General features: G+C 32.1%; 1 protein-coding gene across 1 annotated transcript in view; it reads right to left on the reverse strand.

Annotated features, from left to right (window-relative positions):
* Window positions 1-18,097, reverse strand: part of LOC308654091 (transmembrane protease serine 11C-like) — a gene marked incomplete at its 3' end in the record, with an annotated part of 56,821 nt that extends 38,724 nt beyond the window's left edge. The window contains exons 1-3 of the mRNA XM_081303055.1: window positions 18,001-18,097; window positions 14,636-14,751; window positions 9,603-9,721 (exon numbers count right to left, since the gene is read on the reverse strand). Of these exons, the coding sequence (XP_081159181.1) occupies window positions 9,603-9,721; window positions 14,636-14,751; window positions 18,001-18,056 (291 nt within the window). The 5' untranslated portion in view covers window positions 18,057-18,097. The remainder of the gene's footprint in view (window positions 1-9,602; window positions 9,722-14,635; window positions 14,752-18,000) is intronic.
* Between the last annotated feature and the right edge of the window lie 4,375 nt (window positions 18,098-22,472).

A 22,472-nucleotide genomic window follows, 5' to 3' on the forward strand; every position in this document is an offset into this window, starting at 1 on the left:
TTAAGGCATATGATCTGCCCAGATTGAGACAGGAAGACACACACAATTTAAACAGACCAATAACAAAGGAAGAAATAGAAGAAGCCATCAAAAGACTACCAACCAATAAAAGCCCTGGACCGGATGGGTATACAGCGGAGTTCTACAAAACCTTCAAAGAAGAATTAATACCAATACTTTTCAAGCTATTTCAAGAAATAGAAAAAGAAGGAGCTCTTCCAAATTCATTCTATGAGGCCAACATCACTTTGATCCCAAAACCAGACAAAGATACTTCAAAGAAAGAAAACTACAGACCAATATCTCTAATGAACTTGGATGCAAAAATTCTCAATAAAATTCTGGCGAATTGAATACAAAAACATATCAGAAAACTTGTGCACCATGATCAAGTAGGATTCATTCCTGGGATGCAAGGCTGGTTCAATATACGGAAATCAATAAATGCTATTCACCACATCAATAGACTTAAAGACAAGAACCATATGATCATCTCGATGGATGCAGAAAAAGCATTTGACAAAGTACAGCATCCCTTTATGTTCAAAACACTAGAAAAACTAGGGATAACAGGAACTTACCTCAACATTGTAAAAGCTATATATGCTAAACCTCAGGCTAGCATCATCCTAAACGGAGAAAAACTGAAGGCATTCCCTCTAAAATCTGGAACAAGACAGGGATGCCCTCTATCCCCACTTCTATTCAATTTAGTTCTTGAAGTACTAGCCAGAGCAATTAGACAGACAAAAGAAATTAAAGGCATAAAAATAGGAAAAGAAGAAATTAAATTATCGCTATTTGCGGATGACACGATAATATACTTAACAGACCCAAAAGGGTCTACAAAGAAGCTGCTAGAGTTAATAAATGAATTCAGCAAAGTGGCAGGTTATAAAATCAACACGCATAAATCAAAGGCATTCCTGTATATCAGCAACAAAACCTCTGCAATGGAAATAAGGAAAACCACTCCATTCACAATATCCTCAAAAAAATAAGATACTTGGGAATCAACCTAACAAAAGAGGTGAAAGATTTATACAATGAAAACTACAGAACCCTAAAGAGAGAGATAGAAGAAGATCTCAGAAGATGGAAAAATGTACCCTGTTCATGGATAGGCAGAACTAACATAATCAAAATGGTGATATTACCCAAAGTTCTCTATAGGTTTAATGCGATGCCAATCAAAATCCCAACAGTAGTTCTTGTAGAAATAGAGAAAGCAATCATGAAATTCATATGGAAAAACAAAAGACCCAGAATAGCAAAAGCAATTCTAAGCAGGAAGTGTGAATCTGGAGGTATAGCGATACCAGAGGTCAAAGTGTACTACAAAGCAATAGTAACAAAAACAGCATGGTACTGGTACCAAAACAGGCAGGTGGACCAATGGTACAGAATAGAGGACACAGAGACTAATCCACAAAGTTACAACTATCTTATATTTGATAAAGGGGCTAAAAGCATGCAATGGAGGAAGGATAGCATCTTCAACAAATGGTGCTGGGAAAATTGGAAATCCATATGCAACAAAATGAAATTGAATCCCTTTCTCTCGTCATCCACAAAAATTAACTCAAAATGGATCAGGGAGCTAGATATCAAATCAGAGACACTGCGTCTGATAGAAGAAAAATTTGGCTACGATCTACATATTGTGGGGTCGGGCTCCAAATTCCTTAATAGGACACCCATAGCCCAAGAGTTAACAACAAGAATAAACAAATGGGACTTACTTAAACTAAAAAGTTTTTTCTCAGCAAGAGAAACAATAAAAGAGGTAAATAGAGAGCCTACATCCTGGGAACAAAGTTTTACCCCCCACACCTCCGATAGAGCCCCAATATCCAGAATGTACAAAGAACTCAAAAAATTAAACAATAAGATAACAAATAACCCAATTAACAAATGGGCCAAGGACCTGAACAGACACTTCTCAGAGGAGGACATACAATCAGTCAACAAGTACATGAAAAAATGCTCACCATCTCTAGCCATCAGAGAAATGCAAATCAAAACCACCCTAAGATACCATCTCACTCCAGTAAGATTGGCAGCCATTATGAAGTCAAACAACAATAAGTGTTGGCGGGGATGTGGGGAAAAGGGTACACTTGTACACTGCTGGTGGGGCTGCAAAATGGTGAGGCCAATTTGGAAAGCAGTATGGAGATTCCTGGGAAAGCTGGGAATGGATCCACCATTTGACCCAGCTATCGCACTTCTCAGACTATTCCCTGAGGACCTTAAAAGAGCGCACTATAGGGATATGGCCACATCAATGATTATAGCGGCACAATTCACAATAGCTAGACTGTGGAACCAACCTAGATGCCCCTCAATAGATTAATGGATAAAAAAATGTGGCATTTATACACAATGGAGTATTATGCAGCACTAAGAAATGACAAAATCATAGAATTTGCAGGGAAATGGGTGGCATTAGAGCAGATTATGCTAAGCGAAGCTAGCCAAGCCCTAAAAAACAAATGCCAAATGTCTGCTTTGATATAAAGAGAGCAAGTAAGAACAGAACAGGAAGGAAGAGCATGAGGAAAAAGACTACAGTAAACAAAGACGAATGGGGGGAGAGAAAGGGAGAGAGAAGGGAAAGCATATGGAAATGGTAGGAGACCTTCAATGATACATAAAATTATAAGAGGTTATGAGGGGCAAGGGGGAGGGAAAAAAAGGGAGAGAATTGAACAACAGCAGAGGAGGTAGAGAGGGAAGATGGGAGGGGAGGGCAGGGGGGGGATAATAGGGGATAGGAAAGGTAGCAGAATACAACAGTCACTAATATGGCATTATGTAAAAATGTGAATATGTAACAGATGTGATTCTGCAATCTGTATTTGGCGTGAAAATGGGAGTTCAAAACACAATTTGAGTCAAATGTATGAAAGATGATATATCTTGAGCTATGTAATGTTTTAAATAATAAAAAAAAGAAAGAGAGAACATCTTTATTATTAACTAAACCAACTAAAGAACTATAATTAATTTATAGATTAATTCGGACAAGATTGATGTAGTTAAAATAATGAATCTTCTCTTTTAGGAACATATTTTTCTCCTCATTTATTTTTTATGTTGTTTGTAATGATTTTATAGGTTTATTCATGTAAGTTTTGAACATTTTATGATTTTTTTTTGTATTTTATAACTTTGTGGCTACTAAATAATGTTTAATATAAAAACATTTGTGTTTTGTTGTTTTTGGTGATTAGTCTTAAGAAAGCTACCACTTTTTATGTATTGGGCTTATAGGTGGCCATCATACAAAACTCTGCTATGTGTCCATTGAGTTTATTGAGTATTGAGTATTATTGAGTAAGATTGTAAATAATGACATTTTCCACATAATTCTTTTTCATATTAACATATTTTATAGTTTTATTTTTCTTATTGCATTGGTATTACTTCTAGTAGAATGTTTGATTCATTCTTTAATTTATAGTATGTCATTTTCTATTGAAATAATAAAGCCCATTAATTAATTAGTTACCCAAATCTGGCTTTCTTTTATAATCTTTACTGTCTCTGATTTTGGGTTCATCCCAAGCTTCTGTTGGGAAAATTCACTTTTTTGTGGGCCCATATTTTACATTTTTTTTTTGGTACTGGAGATAGGACCCAGAGGCATTTAACCACTAAGCCACATCACTAGCCCTTTCTTTTATATTTTATTTATAGATAGGATCTCACTGAGTTGTTTAGGGCCTCAATAAGTTGCTGAGGCTGGCTTTGAACTTGAGATCTTTCTGCCTCAACCTCCTGAGCCCCTGTGATTACAGGTGTGTGCCACCATGCCCGGCCATATTTTCCTTTATGAGGCTGTGAATTTGTTAGCAAATGTGCTACTGAGATTTTTTAAAAATATTTTTTAGTTGTTGATAGACCTTTATTTTTATTTATTTATATGTGGTGCTGAGAATCAAACCCAGTGCCTCACACATGCCAGGCAAGTGCTCTACTGTTGAGCAACAACCCCAGCTCCTATTGAGATCTTATTATTCCAGAACTGCTCACTTATTTAGTCTACTGACAACAACATTTCTGTCATTGTAAGGCACATTACAGTATAGTTTGGTTTTATTTTTGATTTTCTTCTGTCATTTTAGTGAGTTTAGAAGAGAGAGTAAGGGCAAAATGCTTGTTGGTAAATAACAATCTTACCTCAAAGTTGGGCTACAACCATTTTAGAAGAATAATTAATAAAATTTGGTAACAGATTAGATACCCAGGGAGAAGAATAAGACAAACTTGTTTTTAAAATATAATGACAGGGTAAAAGGAAAAACTGGAATGCCATGAACTGAAATTAGGGAAAGAGACCAGACTGCTGACCAAATAGATGACTGTTAAATGTTACTCTTACTTTTAAAAACAGACTTCAGTATGAATTCAGACCATATTATATAATAATTTTTCAATAGAGGTGTGAATAGATGGGTAATATAAAACCAGTTTTTAAATATGGCACTGCCTCTAAACCAAAATACAGCTGAACTTGTAATGCTTTAGTTAGTTATTATCTTCTTCAAATATTATGTTCTGTTTTAATGTCTTTATTCATCCATTTCTACACTGTATTCATCTTCTTAAATCTTGCAGTAGCTCAAATGATCACATATACCTTAAATAATGCCGAGACTTTAACTTTATGCTGAGGTTGTTCAAAGACATTGTAAGGTGGAGTTATGGGAATTTTCCCAGATTACTCATGTAATTCCTGTTTTTAAGAAGCTTAATATCTTTTCAGACCCTTTAATGACAAGTATCAGGATCCCATTAGGATTATCGGACAAAGCCTTGAACAGGAAGCTCAGAACTATTTTTTTTTTCCCAGAAATGAGGAATAACAAGATGTGAAATTCAAATGACACCCATATCACAACTCCAAATCTTGCTCTTTAATACCATATAGATCTAATATTTTCTTCATGTCACTCTGCCCTCTTCTTTTCCTTCCCCATAAAGTAAAATGATAAAATGCCATCTGAGCCACTGCTACACAAATGTGTAGAAGGAAGCTCTAGATTATGATGATGGAAAGATTCTGAAGATAATGATCCCAATAAACTGAAAAATCATCATAATTTATGATGTTAAAATTATTTATGGGTGAGAAATAGACCATTATAATACTTTTCAAAGATATCAGGCCTAAAGTACCAGTCATTACATGTTTTTAATAAACAGAAGAACTTGATAAAAGCCCAAATATGTAGTTATATTAAGAAAGTACATTAAAAATACAAGAGATTAGAGCTGGGATTGTGGCTCAGTGGTAGAGCAGTTGCCTAGCATGTGTGAGGCCCTGGGTTCAATCCTTAGCACTACATAAAAATAAATAAAATAAAGATGATATTGTGTTGAACTAAAAAATAAATACTTAAAAAAATAAACACATAAAATAAAGGTATTGTGTCCAACTACAACTAAAAAATAAATAAATAATACAAGAGATTGTACTTTGAAAATTTCATAATAAAGTACAAGGTCTAAAGATAAAAAAAATACCACTTAAGAGAGGAGGAAAATGACTTCAGAAAGTAATTGTATCCCTCCTTTTAAAGAATTTCTAACCTCCTGAACTCCCAATTTTAGTGCAGTAACAGTATACTACTGTTTAAGATATTATTTTATGAGAAGGAAATCCAGGAAAATAGAGGGAAGATCAGTGGAATAGAGGAAGGGGATTGAGGGGGAAGAAAGCGGGTCAAAGAAAGAAAGGAACTGTGGAATGAAATTGATCAGTTATGCTATGTACATACATGAATATACCACAGTGAATTTCACCTTTATGTATATCTATAAAGCATCAATTAAAATAAAATAATAAGTAAAAAGAAATAAAACCAGTAGAGTAGATGAAGGAGAATGGGGGAAGAAGGAAGGTATGGAAAAGAAAAAGTATTTTGGACTGAAACGGAGCAAATTGTATTCTATTCATGTATGATTATATCAAAATGAACCCCATTATTATACAAAACTATAATTTACTAATAGAAATATTTTAAAAGCTATTCTTATAATTGTTTTATATAAAAATTCAGATCTTTAAAATTTCCCCTTTTAATTGAGCTCATAAATGTATAGAAAAACTTTTATGGTGGTGATGTTATATTGTTAAATTATACTGTGAAGTGTATAATAAACAAGATGATGTATTGGTATCAAGGCAGCGTAATACTACCTCTACATTGCACATGATTCAAAAATGGATATAAAGGAAATATTACATTTGTAGTTTTGTATTCCTAGTTATGAAGTGAAAATGGTGTATGGTTTCTTCCATTACTTTATAGTGATTCCCTGTGTGTTCAGATATCCTGAGCATTTAAGATTTATTACTTCTATCCTTTTTTTCCAGTTGTAGAAAAGAACACAATTATATCAGTAATTTTTTTATAAATTGTCTTATATCATTTCAAATAAGAATAATAGCTCTCTAACATTGGTTGTACTTTTTATTAAAGTTTGGAACTTCTTAATTCCTTTAGTGCTAAAAACTTAGCTGATAATAATTTTCTCTTAATTTTTTAGTTAAATATTTTATTTTAAAATTGTAAGTATAGTAGTTTTTAAAATTAAGACCATCTTGGAATTCATAGTAGTTTTCTGATATATTTTGAGTGGTATGAAACTGAATGAACACTAAGATAATCTTCACTCAAACTGAGGTACTACTAACCTATATTAAATGGAAAAGGAGATCTGACAATTACCATTGTTTTTATTGCATCTCATTAATAATCTGTCATTTGATAGGGTACTCTAAAGAAAGTTATATGTTTAAAATATGTATAAAAGTACATATGCCCCAGCAGGTTCATGTTAGCTTAGTGGAAAATGTTGACATGTAAGCTTGTTGGTTTGGACAACTCATACAGGTTATCTTAGGTTACTTACATGTATCAGGTTCTTTTAAGAATATATATATAATACAATGCCTTTATATGTGCAAACTGTACTGAATCTTATTAACATTTTAGAATATTTGGCAATGGTAACTTTATTTAATCTGAAGTCTGATTAAGATTTTATAAGATTTATATGCTCTTTAATTAAAGGACAAAAAGTCATAGATTAGAAGCCCACTTGCAATATGACTTTGGACAAATTAATCTCTTAATGTCTCCATTTGTTCATACAAAAAATTGAAATGTTATGAGGAATATGAGTATATAATATGATTAGATTATACTAAAATTAGTGTAATTATTATTGTTGTTAATAATTGTTCAATTCCTAATTTTTAGAACTTATTTTTACCTTAATTGGACATCATATTGCTAGAGAGCTACAAAAATAAGAGGACAATTGAGATTTCTTGAGTTGTTCATTTAAAAAAAATCACATATTTTAAATTTTAAAATATTTCCTATCAAGGCCATCCTCTGTAGTTAAACAAAAAAAAACTATCATTCATAGTAAAGTAACATCTCTCCTGATCCAATTTATTTCCCCTTTTCAGTAAAAATCATCACAAGTGTTATATAATGAAAATCAGAAAAAGAAAAATAGCCTAATGGTATTATAACAATGACTAACTGGTTTGTCTAATGATTCATAACTCCATTTTGTATGTGTTATTATCACCAGCATTGTACTTACAAATATGCTGCATATGGTAATAACTATAATACATAAAGCATCATTGTATTCAATGAAAACAGGAAGGCATGTAAAAGCAAGCATTCTGACATATGTAAATGAAAAAAGTATGAGAAATACCTGGTGAGCGTTCAAACAGGTGAGTTAGAAACTAGGAATGAGAGTTTTTAAAGGAGCCTGAAACAAGATGTCAAGATGTGGTTGACTGACTAGAAAAATGTAATAATTAGTCAGACTGATATTTTTAAGATATTCACTTGCAGAACGAACATAGACTAATTGACTTAAATAAATTTGTGTGAATTTATCACTGAATGATTTTCTTCGTGTTGGTATCTTTGGAACTGTTTTAAAGTTATATATTAAATTTGTTATATTCCTAGAGTTTATTAACAACATTAATGATACTCTCATTTTAACAAGTTATTTTTAGACTTTCTTCTCCTCCTCCTCCTCCTCCTCCTCCTTCTCCTCCTCCTCCTTCTCCTCCTCTTCCTTCTCCTCCTCCTCTTTCTTCTTCTGGCTTAGAGAATGATAGAACTTCTGCTTGGATTATGGCATATTTCATCTTATGTAATGCTTAAAACAACCCTACTATAAAGGTATTTGTGATCTCATTTTTGGTAGAAGGAACTGAGGTATATGGAAATTTAAGTCACTTGTTTGAGTTTACACAGCTAGTAAAAGTTCAAGTTTAGAATTGAACAAGGACCTCGAGTCCAAAGACTATATCTTAAGCGTTGTATTATATTTCTTTTATATTATTTTATTTTTATCATAAAGCTAAGCTAAAGATGGGGTTTTCTGTTTCCATTTACTATCAACTAACCCTTAGTATAATGGTAAAAGCACATAGAACTTTCAGAAACTCTGAACTTATTAGAAACCAGGAGGTATTGGAATGTTATGGAAAGACTATACCGTTAGAGCAAGGTCTGAAGATGGCCCATAGGAATCTGCCTTGGGAAATGGGAGATAAAAGAGGCTAACAGTGTTCTTGATAGGATTTTGTTTGATAGAATCACTTGAGTTAATTAGAGTGGTATCTATGTTAACAGATGCTATGACCAATGCACAGTTAAGACTCTCCACTAAGTTTTCAGTCAGGTAAACTTTAATTATGACAAAGCATATTCTCAATCATTTTATAGTTGTCACTCAACACCATGGGGCTGCAAGATGCTCTTTTATTTGGGGCCATGTCCTCTCTCAGATTGCTATTCCTCTTTCTCAAAGGACTGTTTAGTTTCAGGAGCAGAATAAGCAGCCTTAGTCATGTATCTTGGAGCTGGGATTTATGTTTATTCATTTAATTTATTAATTATTTTGAAATATTAATTGATTACTTAGGTGTCAGGCATTTCTTAGGTGTTCTTGAAGTTTGTTCCTTTTATATTTTTTCTATCATATACATTTTTATTTTTTTATTATTATTTTTTTCAAATCAAAAGAGTTTTATTTACTTGGCCAGGGACTGTCACCCACTATAGATCAAGCTCTGAGGGAGGACAGCAGCTTCCTGGTCCATCCAAGGAGAATAAAAGCACAAAAACCACAACTCAGTGACTTGCTTATTGTCATGTAAGCTAGCCAACCATAAAAATTAAAACATTAATAAGTGGGACCTGTGGGCTGTTGGCAGGACTGGAATTTTCTAGTCAGCAAGCAAGGGATAAATAGAAGCTAAAAAAGCGTTAGTTTCTCAGTTCAGTTGACCACAGTCCTAGGTTCAAGCAGGTGCTAGATAGTCACATCCTGAACTTGGGCAGGGGTAGGCAGGGTGAGAATCTACTTTGAAGTCATGTCATATACATTTTCAAATTGACTTTCTGAAAGGTCTGACTATTGTAATCTAGAACTAAAGTAATGGTTAGAAATTGCTTCCCATTTTGAAGGTGATTGCTAAGATCCTACAACTTCTAGGAGCATAACAATTAAAGAACAATGCGCAGAAAAAAATGATTTACACTTACCAAAGATACTATCTTTTTATTTAGGTCCATATATTCTTGTGAATAGGGTTTTGCAAATTTGCTGTCATAGTCAATATTGTTGATTTTAAAGCTGATGTGATAGTAGAAAGGTGTCTTTCCTTAGAAGGAGAGAAAAGAAAAAATAGATTCCACATTGAACATTTTGCAACTGCTCTCATTTCAAGAAAATCATGGGAAATAGAATGCCCTGATAAAATTTCAGGTTACTTGACATTTAAATAGTCTTTATGCCTCATCCCCCAATATTTTTGATGCCCAATGCCAATGATTGTTAAAATTGCTTTGACAGAAAAGTGTTAATTACACTATAACTGTACCCAAAAGTGTATTCAAAAATTTTAATGTGCCAGTTTTCAAGTTTGGGCAATCTGGAGACAGATATGTTATTATGAAAAGAAATTACATCAAAGTATAGTAATTATCTTAGTTTTGTGATTGCCACAGATTACATTTAGGAAAACCAGTAAAGTTACAAGGTTTATTGTTTGTGAGATACCTAAGAAATTAAAATGAATAAGGTTGAAAGTGAATGAGGCATCATTTGTAAGTACTCAGCATTAAGTAAGCAGAACAAAGAAATGAAACCTATAATTTTAGAAAGAAAAGCAAAGGAAATAGAAGGAGGGATACATTACACTGTTCTATTTGAATACATCTAAAATTAGTAGGAAATAAATGCTTGTTAATTTTTCAGGTTCCATTGTTTCCCTCCATTCTTTAGACTAAGAGGGTCAAATAATAGGGAGATGAGGAGTGTGGGGAGAAGGGAGATAATATGAGAGAAAAAGAGGAAAGAAGGGAAGGGAGAAAAATTTAAAAAGGAGAAGGAAAGGATTTTGCAATTTTTTTTGGAGAAAATTTTTCTTGTCAGTGACTGCAGTTAATTATTTGGGATAGACTCCCATGTCCTTTCACAATAATAAAGATGTGCAAAGTAAAATATGATAGTATTTTTGATGGGCTTATTTTGGCAAAGATTACAATAAAAAAATCAGGCACTCTTATGGACTACCCATAGGAATGATAATTAAACATATATTTGGTAATATTATTAAAAGCTTGAAAAACATCTTTTCTCATTCAATGATTCCTCTTTTTATAATTTATTTTCAGTGTAATGAGTTTTATACAAATCTATGTATAAAATGAATTATTTAAAGTAACATAAAAATTAGAAATAACCTAAGTGCTTAAAGTAAAAAATTAACAAAATAATATATGATATGCTTATGATATAGAATATTGTGTGATCATTAAAATCATGTTTAAGAATAATATTTAATGTCTTGAAAATGCACAGAAAGGAAAATAACGAAGAAGGGAATGTGCCAAAATAGTAAGTCTGACCAGAGTATAGGATTATCAAGAGTTTGTTTTCTTATTTATGTTTTTCTATATTTTTCATACATCTTATTGAATATTATCATTTATTAGGAAATTAATTTCAAAGAATTTCTCTCTGTAATTACTACTTTTCACTACTGTTTTTCTATTCTTTTCTCTCTTAATTTAATTTTTTTATTCTTCAATGCTTAAGTTTTATATTTATTATTCCCTTGTCAATGGTTTTATTTAGAATTATATGAAGGAAATATAATATTTTGTTGCTATATATTTCTTTGCACAGAAACTTTATGACTTATTAGAAATATCAGTGTTGTCTACATCAGATTGTGCATCAAGAAACATGGGGGCAGTATTAGGTTATGTTAACTCATTGGACTACTAAATGAATTTCAGACATTAAGGACTGAAACCATTCTCCAGCTCTGTTATCCTATTAGAGCACCAAGAATGAAATTAAAAAAGATAGAGGTAAATAGAGTGCTGCCATTGGCATTATGAGGAGTTAACAGAGTGCTATAATAAAGGGTTAGTTCCTCTTCAAATCTAATATATACATGGGCAGAAAAAAATAGGACAAAAGTTCCCTTAGAGTGTTACTTTTATTGAATTTTTTGATTCCCATAGAGTAATATTTTTCAAATAATCCAGGCCACATTATGGATAAAGGTTTAAAGCTCAAGGAAGATTTTGAGCCTCAGTAATTATCTTCCTTAAACAATTACTTTAAAATAATCTACGGTTGTTCAAGAAAATGTATTTATGTTGACTTTTAAAAAACATGTCAGTTGTCCTTTTAGATATATAATTTTAATTTTGACTTTTCAAGGAATTCTTTCCTTTTTGTTGTTGAATATATACATAAATGTGTAGGCTTATAATTAACTGATAAGTACCAGGGCACTTGTCTCTCCATGGTTTCCACACCTAGATGTTTCTCACACACAGTGACTTATTTTCTCAGAACTGGGTTCTGGTGGAAGCCAATTATTCCCCTATTGACAGGAATAATTTTAGAAGATGGATCACCTTTAATGTCTTCAGCCTTGGCCTCAGCTTCTGTTATCTACATTTAAAACTAGCTGAGAGAAGGTCTGCAGGCCATGATCTCATTAATGGATCTCTGGAGAGTCAGAGATGCTTTTTATAAAATCCGAATTAATACTAAACTTGGCACTGAAGAGACAATATAGGAAGAGTAACACATACCTATAATTTTGGTCCATGGATAATGAAGAAAGAAGGCAGAACAAATAAATTTGCATTTGAAGAGGTATTTATTTTGCCTGGACTCTGATGCTTTGTTTTCATTTTATATTCTTTGAAAATAAAGCTGCTATTTTGCAGGCCGAGTTTCCATTTATAATCAGCACAATGTTTGCAAATATTTTCTTAAAATAGCATTAATGAGAAAATTAGAAAGTTTAACATTCTCCATGCATATCAATAAACTTTATAAGAAAGATCATCTGTCAATTTCCTTACTAAGCACTCAAAAACTTACTACTGCAATATAATATTAACTTCTTAAGGCAGAAACTATGTATTTTTATATACTTTCTTCTATGGTAATATAATCTATTATTTTTAATCAAGCAGATGCTATCCTAATATAAAAAGTATATTTTCCATCTTCTGTTACATCTAGCAGTAACCTTGTGCATCTATGTTCTGACAAATGGAATGTTCTGACAAAAGAACAATGATGTGTTAGCAGTTTCTGTGATACTTTCCTATTGAGAGATTACCTGCTCTTCTCTCTCCTCTTCTATTTTCTGGCTGTCTGGAATTTGGACCTGATAGCTATAACTGGACATTGAAATGACATTGGCAATTTAGGTAACATATTATAGAGCAACAAAATATAAGGAGCCTGAGTCCCTGACACCTTGAAATAGTGTAGTGAATCTGGGTCACTGACCTTTGAATTTATGTGTGTCTGGATCTGTGTCTGTCTTCCTAAAGGTCAGTGGTTTTCAACTTTGGCTGTGCAGTATAACTATCTGGGAAACTCTGAAGAGTCTGGTTTCTACTGAAGATAGTATCTTTTAGAGTAGAGCTTATGTATTGGTATTTTTTTCATATTTGTTAGTGTAAGGAAATATAATTTAATTTACTTTTTATATTTTTACTTTTTAAAAAATTTATTTCTTGCATACATGACAATAGTGAAGTGCATTACATTCATAATTATCCATTCACAGCATAATTTTTGTAACTCTGTATATAAAGTATATATAGACACTGGGATTATGCCATTATACATGGGCTCTCTTATTTTTTTTGCATACAATTCTTAATACACCTTTATACCACAATTTATCATATTTCTGTTTGTATATAAGGTATGTTGACACAAATTCACATCTTCATACGTGTATTTTGTATAATGAACCCTCTCCTTCTACTATCTATATTTTTACTTTTTAATTGACACAATAGTTGTATATATTTGGGGGGTACATGGATGTACTTTGTAATGTTCAAATCAGTGTAAGCATATCTATTTTCTCAAGTACTTATCATTTATTTGTGATGATACATTCAAAAACTTCTTGTAATTTTTTTGAGATAGTGCAGTATCACACTCTTCTTTATATCTATCTATCTATCTATCTATCTATCTATCTATCTATCTATCTATCTATCTATCTGGTACTGAGGATTGAACCCAGAGGTGCTCTTTCACTGAGCTACATTCCAATCCCTTTTTGTTTTGAAATAAGGTCTTGCTAAGTTGCTTAGGACCTCCCTAAGTTGCTGAGGCTGGCCTCAAACTTGCAATTCTCCTGTGTCAGTCTTGAGGAACACTGGGATTATAGGTTTCTACCACCTTTCCCAGTTATGTACTAGTATTTTTAAAAACACCATTACAGGTGATTCTAGGTGCACTTGGGGTTAAAATTCACTGGTCTATAACAGGAATCTGCAATTATGGCTTTTCAGCCGAATGTAACCTGTTTTTGAATGGCCTATGAACATAGAATGTCTTTTACACTTTGAAAGCTTGAAAAAGTCAAAAGAAGACTTTTGATATGTGAAAATTACATGAAATTTAAATTTTATTGCGTATAAATATTTATTGGAAAAGAGCTATACTTATTTATTTTTGTACTCTGAATAAAGCACCTAGTTAAGTATCTGCCTTAAGTATAGAAGTCATCACTAAATGAAAGCTTGTTGATTCTAATCTGTATACAGTTTCAGACACCTTATTCTTCCTCCCATGTATAACTAATTAGAACAAATTAAAAAAAGAAAGAATAGTTATTAAATCCATAAAAATTAAGCACAAAAAATTAAGCAAATAGAAAACACATCATTTTCTTTTAGGTTAATCTGAAGCAGAGAAAAGTAGGTGTCTAGAAGTGAATATTTGTGCTGTGTCTTGGTTTGTCCAGCTGTTTGTTCTTGTTTAATTACTGGGTCAAAGGAAATAATAGTTATTATAAAGAGATGCTCATTGCTTCTGGAATTTGTATATAAAGCATGCATTTTTTTATATCAATTATACCTCAACAAAACCTTAAAAACAAGAGCAAAGACTACAAAAATGTTAGGAAATACACTCATCTGATTTCCTATTTCCTTAATTTCAAAATTCCTAATTTTCCCAACATAGAATCCACAAATACAGGCAATTGTAAGCCAGACATATAAATACTTACCATAGGCAACAAAATAGACAATGAGTCCAGTGATGACTGCAGCAATCACCAACATTAAGATACAGAGTGTAATCTTCCCACATCTTGTGAGTTTGATTTTCGTTTTTGACTCTGTTCTTCTCAGCAAAAAGGACAGGAGAATGTTTCAATATGAGCTTGATATAGGAGTCTTAGAAATAAATATGGGTTTGATGTTAAGTGTAAAAGTATTTTTTTAATATTAATTATGGATTTAGTGGACGGCTAAGCTTGGAAAACAAAATGAAGAATTAGTGGATATAATATTTGGACTGCTTATTTTTCAGTACATATGAATAATAATAATAATTCTAAATCAATATTTATTTATTCACTCAAAAAATATTTATAGATGTTTACTATGTACTAGGTGTACTGTAATACCTAATTAATACCTATATTAATATTATTATCTATATTATTTTTATTTCTATTTGCTAATAAAATCAAATATCTATCAGGAAACATTGTTTTAGTTAGTTAGCAGTCATTCCAGATGATATTTCCTAAACAGACAGATATTTCCTAAATATTAGCTAGATCTTTAATGCTGGTGACATTTCCAAGTCTTAGTCTTTTTAGAAATTTCATTATATTCAGAAAAACATTCTGATCATTTAAAAGTATTTTGTTCAAATTGTACGTAGCTATCAATATCTCACTATTTGTATATATATAAGATGTCCATAAACTTTTTGGTTCATTAGGAAAAAATTAAAAAGAAATCTCACTATACAAAAACTTAGAAGAAACAATTTTTTTTGTTATTCATTTTAAACTGGTGTTTTGCTATATTACTCTGGTCTTGAGCTCCTGGGCTCAAGCAATCCTCTTGCCTCAGCCTGATCAATTTTTCAATTGGATCAACTAACTTACTGAATCTAGAATAGTATTTAAATTTTTTCATAAGACAATTGACTAAATAGCACAGTAAACCTTGGTAAATTAATTTCCTACAGTTGCATATGTGTTCTAAAATATTTGCTTCCAAACCCATAGGAATATATTTGCCTATTTTATTCAAGACATCTTGCCATGGGATAAGTCGAAAGGAAAATGGGATAAATGAGTGGTAAATTTTATGTAGCAAATATTTATAGTATATTTCCTATTTTAACTGTGACCTTCTAATAGATGAACCATGTAAAATTCCTACTTTTATAGATAAGAAAATTGAATATTGACAATTTTGGAATAATTCAGGCTACAGATATTCAGAAACCTTTCATTGTTTCTCCTGATTTTTCTACAAAGGTGATACAAAAAGAAATTCTTTTATGTGAGAATTTGTCTCATATGGAGCATCATTTGACTTTAAAATTCCCTTTTAAGTTTCCTTGAGTGAGATATTTCCCTAGTGTAGAGCTAGAAGGGTCTTTGCAAATCATCCATCCGGATTTCCCAATTTTACACATAATGAGGAGACTGTAGAACAATATTTTCCCTTTGGGACATTTTAAATCTAGAGAAGATTAGCAGTATAGGTAGAGATTTGTCTGCTGGTTGTAATTAGTACATTTAAGGTTAGTGTTAGAATTTGGATTAAGGTTCTTTTCTCCTCATCCACAGAAGAAAAATTAAATCAAATCGTATAGGCCACTTTAACTTTCAACTCTCACCCACCTTACAGTCAAAGTCTAAGGTCACTACAATGACCTCTCTATTTAATTCACAAATGCAAAACTATGGTTAATGGATAAAAATTGATTTTAAAGGCAGAAAGTTTATTTCTGTCATTCTCACCTTAGTTTTCTGAGATTTAGGTGTTTTTCCTACCTGCCAAAACTTTAATTAATTTAAAAAATATCCATATATGTGTGTTGTGAGGGGCAGTGTGTGTGCATTCCTAAATTTAAAAGGAAAATTTAACTTTTTTGTTATTCAGATTCTTTTCTTTAAAACATTCTCTAAAATCCATACTAGGTATATAAGTTCCATTTTCCAAACTTTTTATTATTGGTTATAATGTTGGTTGTAGACTATTTAATATTCAACAGAAATTGAGTCTTGGGTGGGAGTTGAGGTGAAGAATAGAAAAACCTGTTTTGATTTTAGCAATATAACTTACTTTTCCATGTCTGTTTTGTTAATTCACAAAGGGTATGCTGAAGTCATTGAGTATAATAATGATAAGATGACAATGATATCAAAGGTTATTTGGGGATTTTAGAAACGGTGACTTGCAGGTGAGTTATACTTAAAAGTACTAATTCCTTAAAAAGATGAAATTAAGGTTGTTTATACATTCTCTCTCAGATATTATTTATGGAAAATAAGAGACTGAACAACCTGATACGAAGGAAGTAGAATACATTATTTAGAAGCTGAGATGAAAGATTTTTAATATATATTCGATAATCAAAATTATTAACAGGAACTTAATTTCAGTTCTTCCTTTGTAGTTAATTAAGCTAAATTATTAATGTTAATGTAAAAAGTAACATTATTAAAGCATCCTACTGGAAGATTCATCTTGCCCAATAGTATTCTGTTCATCCAGACATGGAAACCAAAAATTTGTCTAAAACTTTTTTTTAAAAAAATGTGAGTGCATTTCAGTGGGGTTATTTTGTTCATATTTTGCTCATATTTTGTTGGAGTGCTAGGTAAGACAGAAATATATGTGAACATTTATCTTTGTCTTAATTTCATTAGCTTAAGAATAAAAATGTAAAAATTGTTTGTCCACCTAAGTGTACTGTGGAACCAGTCAGCACTTTTCTTTGACCTTCAGTTCTGTTGCTTTCTAAAAGTATGAGATTGCGAATGGAAAGGAACAAAATCTTCTCTTTTTGTTTTCATTCTTGTTTCCAACCAAAAGATTTAATCATACCTCTAAACATATAGCAGAATAAGCAGTGCAATATTCTAATAATTAAAATTGAGACCTAAACTTTGGTCTAACACTTTCTGTAGGTGAAATAGCATATTGCAAATATAAATATTAATATTTCTATATCAGTATGCACCTTTGGAAATAGATATAAATAACTTAATCTTTTCAGTGTTCATAGTGAAGTTATCTTTTCAAAGATAAAATCTCCCAAACATCTTCAAGTTTTAGAAATTGTACACATACTTTAAATGAATATTCCGATTGTAATTGAAAGACTCCTCAGAAAAATTGATCATAACAGACCCTAATGATTAATATTTACACACCTCAAACATTTTTTTCTTTTGCTTATGATTTATATTGCTCTATTTCTACAAAATGTTGAGGGAGCATCTCATTTTTAAGAACTTTAAAACACAAATTAAGTTGCTTTAACAAATTTGGTTTCTTCATAAAATTTACTTGAGGAACAATGGCAAGCCCTCCTGCTGTCCACCCCTTTGAAACATACCTGTTTTGCAGAGGTGTACATGGCTCCTCTCTTTGCCGAGGTTGTCCCTTTGCCATCTTCCCCTTGAGTGCTATGCAGCACAGTCATTCGCCACCTATGTAGCTTACAAGATTCTGTGACTTTTATGTGTTTTATGATAATTGCATAATGATAATACTTAGCACTTACATAATTTTCATCTTCAAAGCGCTTTCCAGACATTTGCTAATTAATTTTAAAACTTTAGTAAAACATGAGCTGTATATATGCCACTCCATAAATAATAAATAATCATATGACCCTAGTGGGGAAAACTTAAAACTCAGTTGTGGTGACTGAGAAAATAGTAGAGTCATCTGGGTGAGAAGAACTATTTTTCTCTTTTTGTCTACTGGGAAATGAGTGGGCGCTGTTTTTACTCTTTAGAATCTATTTTTGAAAATCATAGCAATCTTGTTTTTGCTCTTCGTTGAAAAACTAATGACTCTCCAAGCTCCAGCCCTTCAACAGAATCTGGATTCTTTCCAACTCATAACTCTCTTGCCTCCTTTAACCATGTGTCATCCTTTCATGAATTCTATCCTGAAAGTTTTACTGCCCTTTTAATACTAAGGCTTGTTAAAGAATGTTTGCTATCCTGAAATCTATAGGGTGTTGATTTTTAATTTAATAATATATAGATTTTAGCAGTAATTTTCTAAAGGTTTGGACACCATTCTGGTTTTTTTTAGTAGCCAATTTTGATACTGATATGGAGAATATATAGACACCTTAAGGTGCAGCAACCTGGAAGAAAAGGAATTTGCCAAAGTTCAGGAAACACAGTAAGGGAGAATCTAGTAATTATGCTGGGAGAGAAGCCTTCCTCATGTTTGTTAAAGAGGCTCAGCCTCATTATATGACCAAGTAGAATCATTATACTACCTATGCTATCTCCCTTCTTCCCAAAACATGTATAGGGAGAGGGTAATCTGAGAAATCATATTTGTATTAGGATCAAAAAACTGCCAAAAATGGCAGTTTTCATATCAATTATTAATAGAACCCTAAGATATATCTACATTCTTTTAAAGTTTCTATATTAATTGTTATTTATTTGACCATCACAGACACTATACTTTTGTACATGTTTTTAAAATATCTAGAGTATTCTTCCCAATATCATTTGACTCTATAAAGCCTACTTATACTTCAAGGTGAGCCTAATCCTACTTTCTTGATGTGAGTTTCTTAAAACCTACTACTCTACCATCTAAAGTTCAGAAATTCTAATAAACTTATAGAATCTTCCAACAAAACATGCTTGGGTTACAGATGAAAAGTTTCCTAATCTTTCTCCAAAGAGAGAATCAGAGATCCTGCTATAGGATACTTTCTTTCTTCACTGAAAAAAAAAATGTGTTGCACACCTATCATGGAGTTGGCACTGTACTAATTATAGATTAGAAATAATATTCTTAGATACTCACAATTTCATGATGAAAACAGTCAAGGAAGCTGGTAATGAAAACATCAAAGTAAACACTTGATGGAGTATATATGAAGTATTATGTGAAGACAGAAGTGAAACCTAATTCCATTGTGTGGGCAGGAGTCAGACAATGGAGATGTCTGGAGTATTCAAGGAAAAATATTCAGATTATATCTTTAAGAGATTCTATGGCAGAATGCTACAGAAAGATGTTCTATGGAAGTTATAATTTTAAGTTTCCATGTAAATTCCATAATTTTATGTATTTGAAAGTCTCTATCTAGCTAAGATTTGTGATAAAATGTTAAGGCACTCTAAAGAATTAAAGATATTTTTTTCTGCTTTTCTTCTTTTCCTTTTGATTACAATTTTAATGTCCACTTTATAAAAGCTGCCACTAAAATCAATCAACCAATGACTAGTGAATTGAAAATATTACATAATTTCCCCACAGTTTTTGTTAGTATATTATAGTTGTACATAATGATGGAATTTGTTGTTACATACTTGTACATGCACACAATTTAACAATATTCTTTTTTTATTTCTGCTATTCCTTTTATTTCTTTTTTGAAAATTTTTAAAATTTATTTCTTACATACATGACAATAGTGGAATGCATTTCATTCATAATTACCCATTCACAGCACGATTTTCATATAAAGTATGTTCACGCCAAATTATGCCATTGTGCATGAACTCTTTTTTTTCCATTACAATTCTTAATATACCTTTATACCACAATTTATCATATCTCTATTTGTATATAAGGTATGTTAACACCAGATTCACATCTTCATACATTATTTTGTGTAATGATGACCATCACCTTCAACCATCCTTGCTATTCCCCTTCCCCCTCTTTTTCCCTCCCATCTAGAAGTAATCTTCCTCCCATGCTCTCCCTTCCTACCCCACTTTGAGTCACCTGCCTTATATCAGAGAAGACATTTAGCATTTGTTTTTTTGGGATTGGCTAACTTCACTTAGCATAATCTTCTCTAATGCCATCCATTTACCTGCAAATGCCATGATCTTATTCTTTTTTAGTGCTGAGTAAAGTTCTATTGTGTATAAATGACACATTTTTAAAAAAATTTTTTAATTTTTTTTATTGGTTGTTCACAACATTACAAAGCTCTTGACATATCATATTTCATACATTAGATTGAAGTGGGTTATGAACTCCCAATTTTACCCCAAATGCAGATTGCAGAATCACGTCGGTTACACATCCACAATTTTACATAATGCCCTATTAGTAATTGTTGTATTCTGCTACCTTTCCTATCCCTATCCATTCATCCACTGAAGGACATCTAGGTTGACTCCACAGTTTAGCTATTATGAATTGTGCTGCCATAAACATTGATGTGGCTGTGTCCCTGTAGTATGCTGTTTTTAGGTCCTTTGGGTATAGTCTGAGAAGAGGAATAGCTGGGTCAAATGGTGGTTCCATTCCAGCTTTCCAAGGAATCTCCATACTGCTTTCCAAATTGGCTGCACTAATTTGCAGTCCCACCAGCAATGTATGAGTGTACCTTTTTCTCCACATCCTCGCCAACACTTATTGTTGTCTGTCTTGATAATAGTTGCCATTCTTACTGAAGTGAGATGGTATCTTAGAGCAGTTTTGCTTTGCATTTCTCTAATTGCTAGAGATAATAAGCATTTTTTTCCATATGTTTGTTGATTAGTTGTATATATTCTTCTGAGAAATGTCTGTTCAGGTCCTTGGCCCATTTATTGATTGGATTACTTGTTTTTTGGGTGCTTATCTTGTTTTCCAGATGAATTTCATGATTGCTTTTTCTATTTCTATTAGGAATGTCATTGGGATTTTGATCAGAATTGCATTAAATCTGTATAGTGCTTTTGGTAGTATGGTCATTTTGATAATATTAATTCTGCCTATCCAAGAGCAAGGTAGATCTTCCCATCTTCTAAGATCTTCTTTGATTTCTTTATTTAGGGTTCTGTAATTTTCATTATATAGATCTTCCACCCCTTTCATTAAGTTGGTTCCCAAGTATTTTATTTTTTTGAGGCTATTGAAAATGGGGTCATTTTCCTTGTTTCCCTTTCTGAGGATTTGTCATTGATATGCCTTTGATTTATGGGTGTTGATTTTATATCCTGCTAGTTTTCTGAATTCATTTACTTGTTCTAGAAGTTTTCTGGTAGAACTTTTAGGGTCTTCTAGGTATAGAATCATATCATCAGCAAATAGTGCCAATTTGAGTTCTTCTTTTCCTATACGTATCCCTTTAATTTATTTTGTCTAATTGCTCTGGCCAGTGTTTCAAGAACTGTGTTAAATAGAAGTGGTGAAGGAGGGCATCCCTGTCTTGTTCCAGTTTTTGGAGGGAATGCCTTCAAATTTTCTCCATTTAGAATGATGTTGGCCTGGGGGCTTAGCATAGATAGCCTTTATGATGTTGAGATATATTCCTGGTATCCCTAGTTTTTCTAGAGTTTTGAACATGAGGAGTGCTGTATTTTGTTAAGTGTTTTTTCTTTGTCTACTGAGATGATCACATGATTCTTATCTTTAAGTCTCTTGATATGATGAATTACATTTATTGATTTCTGTATGTTGAACCAACCTTGCATCCCCAGGATGAATCCCACTTGATCGTGGTACATGATCTTTTTGATATATTTTAGTATTTGATTTGCCAGAATTTTATTGAGAATTTTTGCATCTATGTTCATTAGAGATATTGGTCTGAAGTTTTCTTTTTTTGATGGTCTTTGCCTGGTTTTGGAATCAGGGTCATATTAGCCTCATAGAATGAGTTTGGAAGTGCTGCCTCTTTTTCTATTTCCTGAAATAAATTGAAGAGTATTTGTATTAGTTCTTCTTTAAAAATCTTGTAGAACTTGAGTGTGTATCTGTCCAGTCCTGGGCTTTTCTTGGTTGATAGACTTTTGATGGTGTCTGCTGTTTTGTCACTTGAAATTGATCTGTTTAAATTGTGTATATCAACTTGACTCAATTTGGGCAAATTATATGACTCTA

This window comes from Spermophilus citellus, assembly GCF_964194105.1.
Source record: "Spermophilus citellus genome assembly, chromosome: 8".
Taxonomy (NCBI): domain Eukaryota; kingdom Metazoa; phylum Chordata; class Mammalia; order Rodentia; family Sciuridae; genus Spermophilus; species Spermophilus citellus.